The sequence below is a fragment of the Alosa alosa genome, chromosome 1 (genome assembly GCF_017589495.1).
Source record: "Alosa alosa isolate M-15738 ecotype Scorff River chromosome 1, AALO_Geno_1.1, whole genome shotgun sequence".
NCBI lineage: Eukaryota > Metazoa > Chordata > Actinopteri > Clupeiformes > Clupeidae > Alosa > Alosa alosa.
In genome coordinates, this window is record NC_063189.1 from 26,143,846 (window position 1) to 26,165,353 (window position 21,508).

General features: G+C 39.7%; 1 protein-coding gene and 1 long non-coding RNA gene across 3 annotated transcripts; one reads left to right on the plus strand and one right to left on the minus strand.

The window, feature by feature from the left end:
- Positions 1–1,135: 1,135 nt before the first annotated feature.
- znf622 (zinc finger protein 622) lies at positions 1,136–7,409 on the plus strand. Of its 2 annotated transcripts, none has more exons than XM_048261393.1 (7): positions 1,136–1,225; positions 1,862–2,425; positions 2,766–3,038; positions 3,321–3,483; positions 3,880–3,995; positions 6,308–6,451; positions 6,632–7,409. In XM_048261393.1, the coding sequence occupies exons 2-7, from the start codon at positions 1,876–1,878 to the stop codon at positions 6,763–6,765; spliced, it is 1,380 nt and encodes a 459-aa protein (XP_048117350.1). In that variant the 5' UTR covers positions 1,136–1,225; positions 1,862–1,875; the 3' UTR covers positions 6,766–7,409. The 2 variants fall into 2 exon arrangements, with proteins under 2 accessions (XP_048117350.1, XP_048117343.1); XM_048261386.1 differs by having other exon boundaries at positions 1,138–1,225; positions 1,865–2,425.
- Positions 7,410–19,952: 12,543 nt separating this feature from the next.
- LOC125284854 lies at positions 19,953–21,073 on the minus strand. The gene is made up of 3 exons (XR_007191956.1): positions 21,003–21,073; positions 20,191–20,605; positions 19,953–20,038 (listed from the first exon to the last, which is right to left on the minus strand). It is a non-coding gene; the product is annotated as an uncharacterized LOC125284854 (long non-coding RNA).
- Between the last annotated feature and the right edge of the window lie 435 nt (positions 21,074–21,508).

Genomic DNA, 21,508 nt, shown 5'->3' on the forward strand with positions numbered 1-21,508 from the left:
TGTGCCTGAGAGCTCCTTGGTGGTGCAGATCTCTGGTTTCATCCCATCTCTGTTCCCCTATGGCAGTGTTTCTCAAAGTGTGGTCCGGGGACCACTGGTGGTCCGCAAGCTATCCCAAGTGGTCCGTGGGCAGACGTGATAAAATAAGTAGTTTGCAATAAGTTGTTTGCAATATTGAACCAACTTGTATGTAAATCCAAACAGTTCTGCAACACTGTCTATGTAACCTATGCCAGTTTAAATCATATGAATCCTCTAACACAATAAGCAAGGTGCCAAGACGATAAGCAAGGTTGTTCAGTGAGTATGCCTATTGTGTAATATACTGTTGAAGTAGGTCTACTGTTTTTTTTAGCTACACCTATTACAGTAGGTGGTCCGTGAGGTTTCTATTTATTGGTGAAGTGGTCCTTGGTCTGAAAAAGTTTGAGAAACACTGCCCTATGGGAACCTGTGCACAACATCGATCATGCTGGCAGAAACTTGCAGCTCGCTTCGCTTGGTGACTCAGTCAGTGGGAAATGTACCCTTGTGAGGAGGGGGCTAAGATGTGTGCAAGTGGTGAATCACAGTGGCAGTCTCCTCTCCAGGAAAGTTTGTGCGTGAATATTAATTAACGTAGTGAATGGTGACCCTCAGGCCACGATTAATTGTGACAAAGCAACGCCATCAGCATGTCGTACTAATGGTGTTGACTGATTCACCAAGGTTCGGATGACATCCTCTGAAGAGATGCTTAAAATTGCACACTGGCATGAGGCAGGATATGCTAGATGTTAACACTTTTACATGAGAAATTGATGTGTCCTTAATGATCATCTCAAAATGCATAACCTTTTGTTTGATGGGAAAACACTCAAAGTAGACTGAGGTTTGAATAATAGTGATGAGAAAAAGATGAGACATGTCCTGAGACACTGAATTATTCTGAATAATGTGCAGTTGTGTTTTTATTAAATACACAGAAAAGGTAATTTCATTGATATGGACATTTTAATCTGAAATGTTTTGTATGCTGGTTTAAATATAAATGTAGTGAAATGCAGTTATACTTGAAATTAATAACATCATGACAATAAAGAGGGGAGTTGTAGGAAACCTTCCGATCCACTGAGTGGCACTGTAGCATGTCCATAAGCATTTTGACATAGCACCCAGTCAAAGGTCATTGCTAACGTCACTCCCCTCGTGTTGGCCAGTTGTTTTGCTACGTACTTTGCTGTTGGTAAGTGTGACATATATATTTTTCTTGTTACCTGTAGGATATCTCTCACGGCATTGCTTATTGCAGACCTTGTCAAATACGTAAATAATAGATGATACATGACCTAACATTTCCTTGATACCACAACAGTTGACTGGCTCGATAGCAGCTAGCTGGCTAATTGGTTTTTATAACGCATCCCTTGTGTGTAGTCTTGACAGCTCTGTAGACTTGCGTATATTTCCACAGCAAAATGTGATGTATTAAATGATTTGAAGACGCACAATGAAGAACACGTTACCATATCATCAGACTACTATGAGGTTATCCTAACTTTCTTTAGGAAGGGAACGTTTTGCTGATCTTGCCGTTGTTCTTAATCGAACATCAGTTAGCAGCTAATAGAACATGTTAATAACAGTCAGGTTTACGAGTATTTTTGGCGGTGTTAACGGCCGTTGTATATTTATTAGATGGATAGGGTTAGACAGACTGGTGGACAGCGTTTGACCAAAGAGAAGCCCTCTTAATGGTTTGACTCCTTCGACGGTGTGACATTAACGATTGTGACGTGGATCGTATTACTTCGTCACGTTACCATAAAAGTAACGTCATTGTAGTTTACCAAGTCTTTACTTACACAGTCTCCCCTCCCAGCAGGCAAGGCAACCATGTCATACACTTGTATAAGCTGTCGGGTGGCTTTTACCGATGGTGATGTGCAGCGGGCGCACTACAAGACCGATTGGCACCGGTACAATCTGAAGCGCAAAGTGGCCGACATGCCCCCCGTCACCGCCGAGAACTTCCAGGAGCGCGTGATGGCACAGCGGGCAGCAGCCGAGCAACAACAGCATCAGCTAGATCACGGCAGTGGGCAGATGTGCGCCACCTGCAACAAACACTTCAACAGCGCTAATGCGTACACCAACCACCTTCAATCCAATAAACATCTGCAGGCCGAAAAACGTGCGCTGGCTGCTGCTCAGGCAACTGTCCAGCGGATGAACGAGAAGAACCTAGAAAAGGGAGCGGAGCTGGATAAAAATGCCCAAAACGAGGCGCTGCAGCAAGCGCTGAAGGAGCAACAGAAACATACACCCTCTGAAGCCACATCTACCGAGAAGAAGGACCGATTGCGTCCAGACAAACCCCCACGGCTACAGTGGTTTGAACAGCAGGCAAAGAAGATAGCGGGAGAAGACGAAGAAGATGAGGAAGGTATTAAGAGCATAGTGGGATCGGTTTTCATCCCCAAACTATATATGGTTAATAGGCACACAGCAGGGTACTAAGCATTACTGTCAACACCAAGCAGTACACATACATGCTGATATATATCAGAATAATCAGATATATCATATATATATATATATATATATATATATATAATGATGATAATCAGAGTATGTTTAACTTCTGGGTGCTTTGTATAATGTGTCTTAATAATTGAAGCTTATTAAGTTCTTTTGATAACCTGACTTTGTAGCACAGCTTTGCACCACATAGCTGTATGCTGTCAGAGTTATGTTTGCATACTGAATTTCCCTTCTACCTGCAGAGGAGTGGGAGGATGTTGACGGTGGTGATGATGACGACGACGAAGAAGAGATGGAAGCTGATGATGAAGAGGAGGCAGAAGAGGAGATGGAGGAGGGTTTGTCAGAGAAGCCTGAGCCTATCCCTGGGTCCATTCCAGTCACAGATTGCCTGTTCTGCAAGCACCACTCGCGCTCTATCAGCAGGAACGTGGCCCACATGACTAAAGTGCACAGCTTCTTCCTGCCCGATGTGGAGTACCTAGTGAACCTGCGGGGACTCATTGCTTACCTGGGTAGGTAGGCTGGCTCAGTCTGGGTAGGGAGGCTGGCTCAGTCCTTGGTGGTTTCTGGGGAGTTTCTTCTAACCCTCAATTAGCAGACTGTCATATGAAAATAACACTGATCTGTTTTACTCTTTATGTGACGTGAATGACAGACTACCAATAGAGAATGGAACACATCTATTAAAGTCTCTATACAATAGGATGCCTGTTAAACGGGATTACTAATAGCAATTGTTAAATTCATCCTCTGAGGTGTCTCTGTGACCTCCTGGTATGTGTGTGTGTTTCCAGGAGAGAAGGTGGGAGTCGGGAACGTGTGTCTGTGGTGTAACGAGAAGGGCCGGTCATTCTACTCTGCGGAGGCGGTGCAGGCCCACATGGTGGATAAGAGCCACTGCAAACTATTCACAGACGGAGACGCTGCGCTGGAGTTTGCAGACTTCTATGATTTCAGGTACTGAGCGGCGTAGAGTGCGTGTCAAAGTCGAGGAAGTAGCGCACTGGTGGTGTCAAGCTGAGTCAGTGAATGGGTATTGGGTACATGAAGAAATTATAAGCATTGTTATTGCCAACGCAGCTCACTTCCTCAGCTGAGGAAGAGTAACTGAACTGCACTGAAATGATTCCTTTCTTTTGCTGATTCTGGTGTTGCATTGAAGATTTTATTGAGGGAGTGACATGAGAGAGAGGCATAACTCTTCCTTTACATTTTTTTTCCATCCATCACTAATTAAATTTTGAGTGGTAATGCAACATCATAACTTTGACTTTGACTTCATAAGTAAGAGTTTATATCTTAGTGTACAAACAGTCCTGATTGTGGTGCGGTGTTCCTATGTGAATGTCACAGGAGTAGCTATCCTGACGCTAAAGATGGCGATGATGTGGAGATGAGGGATGGAGAGTTGCCTGATGACAAGAACGTGGAGTTTGACGACGACACTCTGGAGCTCACGCTACCCTCAGGTACACATTCACTCTTCTGCACTCAGTTCCACTTCTTCCAGGAAGTGGAGCTGAACCTTCGTTCAATAATTGAAATGACTGAAAGACTAGAGAGACTAGTGGTTGAAATCTTTCCCTGCAAAATGGGATATCCCTTAAAGGCATTCTCTGCCAGTTTTTCACCTTAATATAACAGCTTTGACGTCATTTTGATGGTAAACTAACTCGTAGTCGTATTACCCCAGTTGTGTAAAATACAAACACTTTGCAACTGTAGGATAGATAGATAGATACTTTATTGATCCCCAAGGGGAAATTCAAGGTCTCAGTAGCATACAGACATCACACACAACATGCACGTACAGCAGAAAAAGTAATATACAAATACAGCTGAGGATGACTGCTTCCTTGTTGTCCCTGTCAAGGGTGCCATGGTCGTGGACCCCTCAACAGACACAAGCAAGATGCAATATACACTTGAAAGGGTGGGATAGTGCAATATCAGTATAGACTGAGGTTTAATATTAAAAATAAATATAGTGCAAGGCAGTTCAGGGCAATGATCATGTATTAATAATAATACTATTGTAACTATAAGGTTGAAGTACACATGAGGTAGATGAGCAGAACAGTGTTAATTGACTTGTACAGTGTGAGGGCGACTAGTGGGGCTGGGATAAACGATCATTTTTTAAACGATTAATCTAGCGATTATTTTTTCGATGCATCGATTAATCTAACGATTCATTTTTTCAGTCCGATTGAATTCAATTCGACATCGACATCTCCCCATTAATTGACTAATAGCAACGTATACATGTTGATTTACATATCTGAATGAAAAAACATGAATTCCTTAACATTGGAATATATGTTTATTGATCTTAAGATTCCAAAATAAAAGACTATACAAGTGCAAAGTAATGCATTCTTAGTCAGAGGTCGCATTCAGTTCAGTTCAGTAGTGTATAGGTATAATTGAGTGCCTGTCACTTTAAGTTGACGTTCGTGAGGGAATCCCTGCAAACGCTGCTGATGTGTGGATGCAATTCATAACGTAGTTAGTTTAAATAACGGTTCGTAGCCTACTTCTCCTTGGGACAAGCACTTTTGAGTCTTGGAAACACTTTTCCATTTACATTGGGATTTTGAAAACATTCAGTCAATAAAATGAGCCCTACATGAGTGAAATTGACAAGCAGATGTAAGTAAGCATGCTAAACTTGACATCCGAACAGTATCCTAACGTTAGCTTTGAGAGACTGCTTGATTGCATAACTTAACTTAGTTTGGTCTCCTCAATGTAGGCTACTATGTTGTGATGAGACCTTAGCAGAGTTAACTTTAATGCAGCAGTTTTGAACAAATTTGCGCAGCATGGTCACGATGCTAAGCGGATTTAATAGCAATTTAGCCCATCGTGTTCTATGCAGTGCTTCTATGTGGCAACTAACACTCCTTCAACAATCGTGAATATTAAATGCAGCACATGCAGAGGAGGGGCAGCGGGCTCGTTACAAGAGAGAGTGGCCGGGGCAAGGAAAGGCTGCGTGCGTGAAAAGCACAGCTCAATGATTTCGTGTACCCCAGCCACAGATTAGTCAACGTATGGGAAACACTGAAGGTGTAAAATTCAAAATATTTAGCGGCACACATTATGCATATTTTGCGTTGACGTATTTTTTGCGTCGACGTCATCGATTACGTCAACGCGTTGTCCCAGCCCTAGACAGTACAAACACAAACATGGAGAAGGTGAAGAGGCAGACAAGACTATGCAGAGAAGTCTATCTCTCCTCTACCCTTAAGTGAAGCGTTGGACAGTTCAATGGCCCTGGGGACAAATGACTTCCTCAGTCTGTCAGTTGTGCACGACAGTGAGTGAAGTCTCCAGCTGATCAAGCTCTTCTGCTTTACAATAGTACTGTGGAGGGGGAGCCCAGTAGCATATCAAACCCTTGAACCTGCATTGGATACCTTTAAAATGAACCTGCATTGGATACCTTTAAAATGAAACTGCATTGGATACCTTTAAAATGAACCTGCATTGGATACCTTTAAAATGAACCTGCATTGGGTACCTTTAAAATGAAAATGGTATTGATACCTTTAAAATGAACCTGCATTGGGTACCTTTAAAATGAAAATGGTATTGATACCTTTAAAATGAAAATGGTATTGATACCTTTAAAATGAAAATTGTATTTGGACAGCTGGGGAGGAAGGGTTTGTAAGCAGCATACCTATACCTGTTAAGAGACATGCATGTAGTTCTGTTTACATAATCACTGCATTATAAATTAGGTGGCTCATATTTGTGGCTTTGTTACCAGGTGCCAAGATAGGACACCGCTCCCTGATGCGTTACTACAAGCAGAAGTTTGGCAACCAGAGAGCTGTGGTTCTGGCGCATAACCAGAATGCCGTGGGCCGGGTTCTCAGGCAGTACCGAGCCCTTGGCTGGGGAGGAGATGGAGGTAATGGAGCCATGTGTTAATTGCTATTGCATGTTATTCTGCTGGGCCTCCAATTTGTTTCAGTATATGTGCTACTTATTCAGACTCTGCATTTAATTTAACCATGGGATGTGTATGTTTCACTCTGGGTTCAGCTTTGCCTTGTTTTTAATTCAGGTCTATGTGCTTCTTGTGTCTCAGGTAAACTGGGTTCGCTGCGGCAGCAGAAGGACATGCAGTATGTGCAGAGGATGAAGTCGAAGTGGCAGCTGAAGATGGGCATGAACAACAACACCGTCAAACAGGCCCACTTCAGATCTTCAGTCATGTTTTAAATGACCCACTCCACCCAGCCACCACACCTCTGCTGGCCTCTCTGCAAAGAGGTCCTGCAGGAAAGCCCTCTCCTCTACATCCTCTAGTGCTCAGCAATGCAGCCCTGTGGCAGTTCAGCAGTTGGTTCCTGTGTGTCCGTGTGATGGGGCCAAAGGGCTGTACTACAAAGTGAAATTAGTGGTATGTCGAGCCTAAAGCCTGAGGCACATTCAGATTTGGCAACAGAGGTGAACGCCTGGCGATTTGTTTGCCAAATTTGAGCATGCTTCAGGCTTTAGGCTCAACATGGCACTAATTTTGCTTTGTTTTATACCTCCTGAAAACCTGTTGAAATGCTTACTGATGTTATATCCCTAAACAGTCAACTATGACTATGGATTGCTTCTAGGAGATGTTACTACTCATACTAGACTATCCATTTCTTCTGATCAGCAGGTAAACCTCTTCATAGGAATAATAAGCGCTTTACTGATTATAGTGTGAAATAACTAATTATAAGAGAGTCTTGATTTTACATGGACCACAGACATTTGTAATTGTGTGACAAAATAACAGCTTATGATTTCTATTGTGTAAGATATTTCTGTAACAAATATGTACAGACTAAACAAATAAAGTTCAGCACAGGTAGTTTTTGATCTCCCATTTGTGTTAACTTTTATCATTTCAATCAATACTTCACTAGAATCAGATGTACATACATACATTCACCATTTTTACTTCCTTAGACCACTGACCACTGCAATTTGAGGACAAAATGTTACTTGCTGCCGAATATACATGTATCCCACCCACTGACAGGTGCTAATGTAACAAAATATCTGTTTTTTTCACTTCACCTGTCAGTGGTCATAATAGATTATTGGTGTATACCTCTCTGGCCTAATGAATATACCATATTGCTTAAATAATATTACCATATACCATATTGCTTAAATAATACCAGTGACAGGCTTCCAAGAAGTGATACTGTTAAGTCACTGAAATGCAAGCTACTGCCTCTGGCAATTTTAGTTAGTTTAGTGCCATCTAGTGGTTCTTTCTGATGTGCAGTTGTTGCTATACTGTATTTGATTTATGACAGCCATAGCAACCAGGACAACCATCTTGATAAGCAGCAGCACATTTTTGAGTTATTAAGTGAAATATCATCTTTCTACATCCTATATGTTTAAGCCCTCAAAAAGCATCATCCGTAAGTTTAATAATTGCTTACTTAAAATAGATTGTAAATTTAGTGACATTATTTGGTAGTTTCTGATAAATCTATCTTTATTTGATTAACCCATGCTGCCCTCTGTGTTTACTGATCAGCTACTGCAGGATACCTTTTCATCTGTTTTATCATATATTTCTTTAAATATTGAATACATATGTTTTAGTCTCAAAGCTCCGGTTTTAACATGTGTTTACTGATCAGCTACTGCTGGATACCTTTTCATCTGTTTTATCATATATTTCTTCAAATATTGAATACATATGTTTTACCATTATCATTTTCAGTTTGACTCATTATTCGTTAAAACCGGAAAAAAATATTAGTGTTTGCATTTTTCTTTACAAACTCAAACATTTACTTGTATAAATTGAAAAATGTCTCAAGGTTTTGCTTTACTTTACTACTGAATGCTGCACTAATATCTAGTTGCATTACCATTATTTCTGAGAATTGCTTCACGTCTGTGTTGTATGGAGTCTGCCAATTACTGGCACCTGTGAACAGGTATTCCAGCCCAGGACAGTTGATACATTCCACAATTCCTCTGCATTTCTAGGTTTTGCGTCAGAAACAGCATTTTTGATGTCACCCCACAAGTTTTGGGCTCTGGAGATTGGGCTGGCTACTCCATAACGTCAATCTTGTTAGTCTGGAACCAAGACTTTGCTCGTTTACTGGTGTGTTTTGGGGGGTCATTGTCTTGTTGAAACACCCATTTCAAAGGCATTAACTCTTCAGCATAAGACGACATGACCTCGTGACCAACATGAACTAGGTCCAACACCACAGTATGAGAAACATCCCCATAACATGTATTGTGCACCACCATGCTTTACTGTCTTTTAATGTGGGTCGTTGAACAAACTGTCTGGCAGACGATGTCAGAAAATGTGGCCCTTTGCAGAGAATTTCTTTCCATTCGAAAACTTTCTGCATCAACTGAAAAGGAAGATCCAAACCAACCTTTGCAACAAATTGTAAAACGCATCACTGAACAAAAACTAAACAGCAGTGTCAGTCAGTCAGTCAGTCAATGTCAGTCCACCCTCTCCACCTGTCCCAAATTCTCCTTATCAGTCCATAAGCCTAACAACATAGTTTTGAGTGGGCACAGTAAATTCAGAATTGAAAAAATGTTTAATGCTGATGGCTGCACAGTTTTTGGGATGGAAATTTTTGAATGGGCAGTCGTTTTTCACATCCCCAGTTGACTCCCTCAATCTGAATATTGCTTTTGCACAAGGACTGTCTGCAGAGGTGGTGGATTTGTCGGAGGTACTGAGGAAGTATGGTGAGACCCTCCTGTAAACAAACAGAGAGAGAGAGAGTTGCATTATGATTAATCATAATGCAACTGCATTTCATTTCTATACATGCTGCAATATGGTTCCTTGTTTAACAAATGTTTACCCCAAATACAGATTCTTATGAAGCGGCCAGGAAGAAACTGGTGAGGGCCACCAAGAAAGACTCCCTCACTTCTGAGGATGAAAGTTTCAGAAGGCCTAGAATGTAAGAACCGTACAGTGTGTACCTGTGGTGTTGTTCTGTTGTCATACTGCAGGCCCTCTGCCAAAGTGGTGGAGCAGCCTGAAGCTCTACCCTCAGCCACGCCATTCCATCGCAAACCAGCCACCAGCAAAACCACCTGAAACCACCTGTGAAACCACCAGTGAAAAAGGTTCCTCCAAACAGCTGCCTGTACTCCAGCCACCACCGGTGTTTTCATCAGTCTTGAGTGCTCCCACTACCTCCTACTCACAGCCTGTGACAAACACATTTGGTACAAAACATTTTGCTGGTCTGCAACATGACTGAGGATGTAATTTGTTTAACATAATCATTGAAGTCACAACACTTTCTAAAGCAATGTGAAATGTTTCTGTTTTTCTATTAAACCTTTCTTACCTACAGAGTGTGACCAGCTCATTTTCAGGGCCTTGGAGGAGATAAAGGCGCAAGTGCATCAGAACTCCCTCCTTCTCCAGGCCCTGGCTAAGAAGCAGCCGGCACAAGCAGCGCCCTCTCTACCAGAGGAATTCACATTCTCCATTCAGTCTCAAGAACATCTGAGGAGAGTGGAGAATGTGTTATTGGACAAAACACAGGAGAAAGCTATGGTATGTATTTGACTACATTGATGACCACAACATGGTGAAAAATTTCACGATGGTTGAATACTTTGGAACCAACTGCATTATGTTTTGTCAACAATACACATTCTATACAGTTAAGAACAAAATTATTCATACCCCAGGCAAATCTTGATTTAATGTTAATTTTCTCTTGACCAATATGTTTAAAAATGACACTTCTACATGGCTAAAGGTTGTACGATAATGTGGTAGAATCAGTTTTCATATTTTTTGAACATTTTTATGAAAAATGGCATGTCCAAAATTATTCATACCCTTTTTAAATAATCACTGGAAACATCTTTATTTGTCATCACAGCTCTCAAAATGGTTCTCATAATACATACCAAGCCTCCACAATGATTCTAGACTGCTAGCCTAGCCCCTGCCCACCTAGATCTTCTTTCAGGGAGATCTAGTCTGGAAACCTATAGTTCATAACCATTTAAAAATCCAGCAAAAGCTATATTCTTTGTTCAGGTGTGCCCTTATAAAAGGTTAAGCAGAGTTGTGCATGTTTGGAGAAGAGTGATCCATGATCAGCATCCATGATGACCAAGTGGTCCATTTTGGGATGTGCTGAAAATGTCAACCATCAAAACACCATATCCACAGTGCAGAATAGCTATTATAGAAATGTATTAGCTTGGGGTGTTTTTTTTTCCAGACAATGGGACTTGGTGACCTTCTCAAAGTAAATGGTAACACTAAAACAAGGGGCTACATTAAGATTTTTGAAGGAAAAAATCAGGCAGTCTGCCGAGAGACCTGTCCCAATAGGCGGGCCATTAAACCACACAATGATCCAAAACATACAGCCAAACAAGGCTTTCCAGTCATTATCTAAAAAAGGTATGAATAATTTTGGACACCCCACTTTTCATACATATGAAAAAAAAAAAGATGAAAATGCTTCTATTTCTGATTCCATGTTTCTACCACATTGTCTAGCAACCTTTTGACATGTGGTAGTTTCATTTTCAGTCAGAACAAACATATTGGTCAAGAGAAAATCAACATTAAATTAATATTTGCCAGGGGTATGAATAATTTTGTTCTTAACTGTATAAAATCTATATTCATCTGTACATTTCTGTTCTTATCTGTAGACAAGCACACCTTACAAAACTTGGTTGGATGAATGCTGGGGACGCTGTAAGGAGAATAATGCGTCACCTCATCACAGACACACTGGCAACCCAATTCAACTGACTTGGGCGAGGAGGCCAAAAGAAGGCTTTTGCAGCTTTAAAGATTACTGCAGCTATAAGAGGCATGTCTGCCACTGCATTGCTGTCATTGTAAAAGAAAAATTAAATACAGTGTGCTTAATAGACACTTTTTGATTCTCCTGGAATTAGTGCATTGTATTTTCAATGATCAAGAACTGTTACCTGTTCAGGTGCTGCGGCTGCACAGAACATCACTGCCAGTGTGACAGCAATAAAAAGAACTGGCTGAAGTACAGCAGTGACCGGAGTGGAGGGAGGAAGAGGAGAGCTGATGAACCGCAGAGCCCTGTAATCGGTATGTTACAGACCTGAATAAGAGGAGGGAAATCCAAAGACATAGTGGCAGACATTTAAGTATATGCAATGGGTCATTCCGGGTTAAATCAGATAAGGTTCTTGCTGCACCATCTCAGATTTTGTTAAAACTTTGTCTTTATCAAGAATGGGTTCCAAAATCAAAAGCCTATAAAATATTTCTGTTCAAATCCTGTCTTTATCATATTTATATAATTGTCATTCCTTAGAATTATTTCAGTTGTATAGCTTGGAATTCACATTATCTGGGAAGCAATGTTTGAGCATGAAAACATTGGAATTTAACAAAACATATTTTACAGGTCTTAGTTTTGGGACCTAAATATTAGGTACACAATCTTTGAACAAATCTGAGACGGTGCAGCAACCAGTTCCCTGGATTTTGTCTGATTTGACAATGACCCTTTACCAAGTGGCAATTACCATAGATAGATGGCAGTCAAATTCAAAATCTGCTGATGAAACTTTGATCGAAGTATCATCAGTGTCTCTACACATGAACTCAAGCATTGAGAACATTGTTTGTGTACACATACCGTAGTTTATTAAAAAGAAAGGTTTTGGACAACTCCTTGACTGGCAAGATGGCGGCGAGCAGAAAAACCAAGTTGTTCAAAACCTTTCTTTTAGTAAACTCTGTGTACACAAACAATTTTCTCAATGCTCAAGTTCATGTGTAGAGACACTGATGATACTTCGATCAAAGTTTCATGTTGTGTCGAGCCTTCTTAGTGTTTTAAAATAGCGATTTTGAATTTGAGTGACCCTACGATTCCCATTAAAAAGGCCATTTGACCGAAAACGACAACACAGACCAGCTTAAAAGTGGCGCTTCGGATGTATTATGCTTTTAAACGGAACGGGTGCATTCACAAAAACACCCTAGGATGCATTCTGGCGAAAGTTACGCTTTAACAGCACCACTGATTTTCGTGTTCCTATAGCTACTCCACCAATTACCAAAAATTGGTTGATCATTCATGCGTATTTGTTGCAGAGACCTAGACAGTGCTTATATATAATCCAAAGCCCAGGTTACATTTCTTTGCAAGACAATGATCTTTAAACAAAGCAGGCTACCTACATTCCAGATAGTACAATCATTTGGGCCCAAATTTGGCCCAAGGCTTGCTATTTTGGCTAGGTCTTGGAGGGATGTACAAATTAGGGGTACCACAATGAAAACAAAAAGTGAAAACATGACCCAGGGGGGTCCATACATATACCAAATGATGGTTTGCTTATTTATATATTTATTTACTTACTTACTTATCCTATTTAACTATTTATTCATGGGTAGATGACAAATAGCAGAATTCAGACTGTCCATGTGTCACACACTTATAAAAATGGCAATTGTTAAGAATTGATATGGAAATGGTGTAGGTCTGGTAGGTTCAAGTTCTGTCTGTCTTAAAATAATCATCCAAACATAAAAATATTCATATGGTGTGACTGTCCACCATTGAACTTCCTAAAAAGAGAGTGTGTATATCCATTATAATTACTTTTAAAGTTTTACCATGCATATAAAATAATTGATGTTTTTACAACCACAAAAGTTTTAATCATCCAAAACATAAAAAAATTGTGTCCATAAAATGGGTGTGACTGTCATTCATTTGGACCATTGTGAAGAGGACCCTGCTTAACCAGGAAGAACAATAGAATGTCAGGAGTAATTGGCATGGTCAAGAGGTGAGTTTATATAAAAGCTTTGAATTGTATATCCATAAAAATGTGGTCAGTTAATTACTGTATTTTTTAATTAAATTAGCTTAACTGTCAAAATGTTATATTTTTGCAAGTCACACTATATGACATTTCTGTTACACCCTATGACCAAATTGCATTTTACATAAAAGTTCTTTAAAAACATGTTTTAAATTCAGATATTATATGTTTTTTTGTTAAATCTGTGATAATTGGGAAAAAAATGTATCTGTACAATTCATATTTCTCTTACTTTGTTCTTTTATGTTACCATGCCATGTAAGTTTAAAAAATAAATACTATTCCTCCATTTCTTGTCAGTGTGAAGCAGATATGTCCAGCAAGGAGAGAACACGCAACCAGAAGAATCAGCCGAACCCCAAGCACACTTTGGCACCAACGTTAACATTGGCTACTCTGTTGGGAAGTTCGTCATCGTCAAGTATGACAATAGCCCTATGTGGGCCAGATTGTGAAGCTCTATGACAAAGAGGCAGAAATGAATTGCATGAAGCAAGTTGGAGACAAGAATGTTTTCATGTGGCCTGAGAAAAGAGACTGCATACTTTACACCTGCGATCAAATTGTTTGCTCAATATCCGAGCCAGAGCCACGACAAAGGTCAACCAGGCTTTCAGATATTGACTGGTTGAACTTTATTGTAGCTTAAAGCTTTACAGCTTTTTGAATTTCCAATGTTACATCCATGTACGTTCATTCATACCCTAGGATTACAATGACATTACATTCTTAGAGTTACATCAGCTGTTATGAAAACAATTACCTTTTTAACTCAAATGTTAATACAATTTTAAACCTTATGTGTGCCATGTTAGTGATATTCATTTCTACATTACAATGACTATATTTTAACTGATGTCATTGATTTTTGATGGAAATCTTGATGGATTTTAAAACTGTTAAAACTGTTAAAGCTATTACTATACATAAAATGATTTTGAATTCTATCGGTTTACTGCTATGTGAAAACTGTAATAACTACCTCTGTTACATGGTATTTAAAGTTTAAAACTTTAATCTATTTTGCTGTTACACGCATACACCATTCATACAGTGACTTCAAAATTCATTGTTAATGATTTTATTGTCATTAAAAACCCTGTTTTGCTCTGACACATGGTGGAGTGGTGCAGTTCATCATATGGCATGACACCATGTCATTTGGTGTGACATTAAATAATGTCACAAAAAAAAGACTTTATAATTGAAAAATCATTAAAACATCAATAGCAAACAAAGGAAATGGTATCTGCAAGAACCTCAAGAATTTTGAGTGAGTTCTTACAAGAAATATCAGAATTAAGCTAAAATATCTGGTTACACTTAGGAGCATTCTCCACCTTGACAAAATAACTTGTTAAATGTTAGGTTTTTCTTCTAAATATTCACAAGGAAATGTTGCATATCAAAGCAAACATGATTAAAATGTACAGTGACATAAATTAAAGTAGAAAAAAGTATCTAATTTTCATTTAATTTCAAATTATTTTCACATCACACCATATGACAATTTTAGGCACTAACATGACAAATTCATATATATATTTCACTTTTTTTTTTTTTTTTTGAAAAAAATGTATATTAGTCAAGTTTAGAGATACAGCAACACATATAAACACTTTTTAGGGATGATATTTGAAGTTTTTTAAAATTCCTTTTTTCAGGCTTATTTGTCATCCACCCTCATATGTTTTATGTTTTGGTTATGTCCTAGTACTCATGAAGATATATCTTAAATGTACAAAAATAATAATAAGATGAAATGCATACAAAATATTTTATTTAACAAAGTGAAACTCACTAGAAAAGACAATTTCCTAAAAAAAAAAAGTAGGGTTCAAAAAAGAAGTATGGATCACTGGATGGTTTGCTGGTTGGCTGGTGGTTGCCGTTTCTTCCGCCCCCCTTCCCTGTCAGCAGCCCAATAAAACCATCTTTTAATGGTTTGGGCAATTTCTGCCTCTGTGGCAGCAGAGCAAACTGGATTTCTTCTCACAGCATCTGAAACACACACAAAAAAACAACAGATTAGAGCGATAGATAGATAGATAGATACTTTATTGATCCCCAAGGGGAAATTCAAGAATCCTCAAGGGGAAATTCAAGACAATATTAATCAATCTATCACCTCATTGCTGACTGTGAGTCAGCTGAGTTGTGTTTAATGTACTGCTGAATCTGACTCTGTATGTGAGTCATTTGAGTCAGTTTCACCCCATTGATGGCTCTGAGTCAGTTAAGTTGTCATTCAGTGATTAGTGTGTCCACTTTTTGCTACTGATTCTGAGTCCATGTGTGCAAGTCACTTGAGTCAGTATCGCCTCTTGTCAGCTTTGAATCTGCTGAGTTGTGACTTAGTGACAAGTGTATATGCTTCAGACTACTGATTCTGACTATGTATGTGAATCACTTGAGTCAGTTGAGTCAATTGAGTGAATACTGCAATATGCAGTTTAAGCAATTAGGAGTTTGGACTCATCAAGGATTTAAATGCTTTGGGTTAATAGAGACTAAAGGCCTATTCACACCAAGAACGATAACGACAACTATAACCATAACGATAAAAGCGTTCACACTAAACAACGATTAACAAAGTCTCTCCTTGTGTAAATGAATGTGACGGTTAAAATTCGATGGGTTCTGATTGGCTAACTTTTTATCGTTCTGAAAATCGTTCTGAAAGTGATCCCCAATAATATCGTTCTTCATGTTGTTAACGTTATAGTTTATGTGTGAACGTCGTCATTCATACGAGAACGATATTTATTTATGGTTATCCCTATCATTATCGTTCTTGGTGTGAATGGGCCTTTAGGATTCATGACTCACAGGTTAATTTAAGTTGCCACCACAGTATGGAGATCCTGAATCATTGGGCAGCGCATAGCAGCACAGCTGCAGGACCCCTATTGTTTCTGTACTGTTCATTTTTCACCAAAATTCTGTAAAAGTCATACTGCAGCCTAAACCGTAAGTCCTAGAAACTGGACATTTTAAGGTATGGTTACCAGTACCCCCCACTACCCATAACCTAAAATTTGGGGTACTGCACTGTTGTTCCATTTCAGAGATATAGGCCAATAAAAGTTGGACCACTCAGCCCATTTTTCCAATATCACCTATATTCCTATATGAATAATTTTGTTCTTGGATAACAACCATACAACCATCATTAGGTGGATACCATTAACAGTGCAAATTTTCAGATCTGTACTCTTTTTTTATAAAGCCCTTAATTCTATTGTCAAATGTATGGTAGGAGTTTTCTTCATGTTTACCAATACATATTTTCACCATGTGAATATGACTGGCCATGTAGGATTGTCAGTGGATCAGTGGGATAATGCCTTCTACTGGTGATCCTTAGGTTGAGAGTTTGAATCCCAGCTGGAACATTATGATCATACTGCACATGCTATTGGTCATTTAAGATTCACATCATTGAACAGCACCTGAATGACATCAGACAATCAACATTCACACTCATCAGTTTCCAAGAATCTCAATGCCGAGATACAGTATGGCATTAAGGGGAACATCTTTGTTAACCATTTTCCTTCTAAATTAACTCTGTCATATTTATATTTCTTCCATTAGTGTTCTTGACTACAATTTTTTAATTTCCCCAGAATGTCAACAATTTGTCAGATGTAGCCTTTTAGGAAAATTCTATTGTGAAATTTGGGCTTGGAATTTTCTTGATGTTGTGTGCTTATTAATACACATTTTTACCATGTGAACGTGACTTTCCAAAGTTTAGGATAGTCTGTGGCTCAATGGGATAATAAGGCCTTGTACAGGTGATTCTTAGGTTAAGAGTTCAAATCCTGTTTAGAGTAATCAAGCTGAACAAGAAATTCTGCCGTTGCTCTGCAGCCCACTCACCACAAGGCTTTGACACAGTTCGACCCAGCTACTATGTCCCTGTATCAAGTTTGGACTTCATACATCAAAGCGTTGCGGAGATAAGAGCTCACTTCCTGTATTGCAGTGCCCCCTACAGAGGCCAAATGATGCCAATTTCATAGTGCTTCATCACAATCAGGTCCCAAGTCCCTGTACCAAGTTTGGATTTTGTACATCAAAGTGTTGCTGAAATATGAGCCCACTTCCTGTATTGCAGCGCCCCCTATAGAGGCCAAATGATGCCAATGTCCTACTGCGTCCTCAATATCATGTACCAAGTCCTTATGCCAAGTTTGAATTTTGTACATCAAAAGCATTGCTGAGATATGAGCTCACTTCCTGTATTGCAGCGCTTCATCACCATATTTGATTGGCTGTCACAGGCAAATAAACTTAAGATCATCTCAAATCCAATATACAAAATAGAGCCATGTATAGATTTTTGTCCTCCAAAGTTTGCAGGAAGGTGGGCCATGTGCTAATGTATGTTAACTCACATGTACAAGTGACCGGCTTTCAGAAAATATATGATTTGCATGGCTGAAACTGCTTTGCCTTTGTTCTGGAGCTCAAAACGTATCATATGTGTTCCTCATTCGCCATTATACAAAATAGAGCCATGTATAGATTTGTCCTCCAAAGTTTGCAGGAAGGTGGGCAAATGTATGATGAATAAAATGTACAAGTCACAGGCTTTTTGCATGGCTGAAACTGCTTTGCCTTTGTGTTGGAGCTCTCCCTCTCTCTCTCAACTCTCCATCTCTTGCCTTTTCTCTCTATAGTATAACACTATACAGTACCATTGATATACTTATTATATAATACTAGCCATCATGACTTATAGTAACTCTAACCTACTCTATTTCTCTCTTTCTTCCCCCACAAGTGAGGTAAACCATTACCAGTCATCAGCCATCCTTGTGTTTGGCCCTCATCGCACCTGAAGCCCCATCCCTATGACCGCCTACTATCGCCTGCTGCTATCCCCTTGCCCGGATTCCTGGCCCGCGCAGCCTAGCGACCCACTACATGTGAAGCACTGCTGATTGACGTCCCAGGTGTCTTTTGCATTGAGACGACTTGACAGCAACACCACATGATTGTTTCAGAATCTTGAGATGACCTATTGAGATGATCCATCTTGTCTTCAGTCTTCATTGTCTTCATGGATCTTGTGTTCCTGTGACCAGACGACTCAACAATGCATCATTCTAACTGACAACGGAGGGATATTGATGACATACAAGCCATTTTAATGTTCACCTCACCTACTGTGACAACTGATTTCAGACCCCACCTGCTGTGGCAAGTGTTATGGACTAGACATCCTCGGAAACTACCATTCAGACAGCATACAGGCTGCGATTTCAGATAGATTTGACAGATTACAGATGTTCTTAATTCATTTATATTTTATTTTTAAGGTGGGCCTGGTAGGCCTTCAGGATCTCCTTTAGCTTTTTCTGGGAGGGGCTTCCTTTCCACACCTTTCACAGTAACTTGAAAGAGGTATAAAGAGGTTAAAAACAGCAGATAAGGTCTCTTTTATTTCGGAATGCTTTACAACAGTTTTAAGCATTAACTCACACAGTAATATATCTGGTAGAATATAAATATTCTTGTCATATTTAAACAAACTATATATACTGCATAGCTTTACATATTATGACCACTGCTCATCCCTGCATCTTCTCTCCTTTGAGAATAAATGAGTCTAAAATTGTATAAAAGTATGATACACTGGTAAATTTTACTAGGCTGTTCATTTATTTTAATGGGCTATTAAATATTTGTTATATAAGGGATAATGTATAGAACGCCGGTCATTATTGGGAAATAAGTCCCGACAGGGTGTTCCGCCCTGAAGGGACTTATTTTCCCAATAATGACCAGCGCTCTATGCATTATCCCGCTTATTACACGGCTACTTGCCAAAACGAAACAATAAACTCCCTATGATATGACACATAGGATAGGCTGTAGCCTATTTGTTACCGTTCATCGTGGCTTTTGCTGAGAAATAAATAGTTCGCAACAACACACGTTGAACTTGAATCAAACATTCTTTAGAACACAGCTGATCAACCATCTGCTTTTCACTTTTGAATGAAGTTCCAGTAGTTGCGGAGTGATATGAAAGACCTGAATTAGTAGCACAAACTCCGTTGCCATTGACAGCGGTCATTATTTTTTTCAGTGGTCCTTTAGTCGAAAATAATGACCACTAGAACTTTGGGAAATCCCATTCAAGTCAATGGAGCGTTCTACTTGCATTGTCCAAGTCGAGAGAATAGAGCCGTGTAATAAACATATAACTTTTCCCCAACATTCATGTTTTTCAACTTCCATGGGTTTAACAGCCAGAATTGAGTATGACTATGTCAGCCTAGGGGAATCCCCTACTCTTTCCGATAAAGAGTAACCTATCAGAAGATGGTTTTCTTACATTTGTGGCTGGGTGAAGCGAAGGGTAGAGATTCAGGCCACCAATCTGGCTGGTTCTCCACTGTCCAGAAATTCTTTTTTTCTAAAACACTAACACATAATGGCTTTACAGAAGATCAATATTTCTGTATTTGAACATATTATAGTAACAAATAAGGCAACATAGGCAACATACTTTTGGCCAATGACGATATCACAACCTTAAGGACATGGTATGTAATAGTGTCAGCGTCTAAGGTTTTTATTGCCTCCATTTCATCGTCACCTTGGACATCTGTACTGCGGCCTGCAAAAGAATGAGGTCTGTGATTTACTCTGTTCAATGTTCAACTCAAAATTCTATTCAGAATGGAATAGGAGCATTGGGATGCGATTATGGGGCGTGTTTTAACTAATGTGGGAGGAAAATGCATCACCACAGGTTACACATTGTCATACCTCTCGGTGCCAAATTAGTAGCCCTTGACTGACTGGCCTCCTGGATTGATGCCATCAACTCCGGGGTAATGACACCCTCATATGACTGGGACTTTGTGCATGCCCTGTCCCGTAAAAGCATGGGAAGATGGGACTGGGCGTTGTACCTCGGGGGAATGGCGGACTGAGCCAGGCACCGGTCGAAAGGCAATGGGCCTAGAGGAGAGGCATTTAAACGTCCCATTCACCTCAGAGGCTGCATCCTCCAAGCACATCCCCCTTATGTCCTCATACCTATCTGGGGAGGTAGACAAAAGTCTGTGTAGCTCACCCACATGGCCACAAGGCACGCCTTCTTCGTTCCACAGCGAACCACATCATATTGGCCTGAGTGTGCTTTCACACACACGTCCCTTTCAGAGATGTGGAATACCTCCTGGGAAGAACAAAATACTCAAAATCAGATGTTTTTAGTAAAGTACACAGAGGGAATTTAGTTGATACACAATCTGGACAGGGTATTGCTATTACACCTAAAGAGGCTTTTATGACATCAAATTCTAAATCTACAGGTATGAGATTGCTATAACAGTTTCCACTGTTCTGGGAATCCCACAAGACGTATGACATCAAATTCTAAATCTACAGGTATGAGATCGCTATAACAGTTTCCACTGTTCTGGGAAGGCTTCCCACAAGACGTTGAGTGTCTGGGCATTAAGTGATTAATTGGTTTTGTGCATCAATTTTGTGTATTTTACCTACTCTATTAACATATTTATGTCACTGACTTTTGTGAACAATAGTAATACTGTTTACATTTATGTCATTACCTCACATCCTTGCAGGGAGGCATCAGCAGAGGCATATCTATGTTCTGTTAAGGGAATAAAATTCAGTGTGAAATGTAGCTATTTTTGCATTAAAGGATTTGTTCAGTATCAAAGTTCACATAATTCATATGTGTTTTCTTTAATGACTCTGATGATTCATTAATGACACTAATGAATGGACCATAGTCATGCATGCTGGGATGAAAGCCAAAGGCCCTGTCAAAGTCCTCCACTACTTGTTTTAGTGCAAGGACATGGAGGCAATACTGCTCTGCTCTTCCTGATTTAAGAGATTAAAGATTACCATTAAATGATTGCAGAAAATATTTTATTGAACTTTATGTTTCTAATACCTAGACATAATTGTAATGCCATAATATCAGCCCAAAAGCAAACATCTCTCACGTCTCTCCGAGGAAATGACTCTGGCCATGGCTTGGATTAACTCATTCTCCCTCTGAGAGCAGGAGCAGCAGTAAACCCATCCATGGCCATCGGGGAGGAGC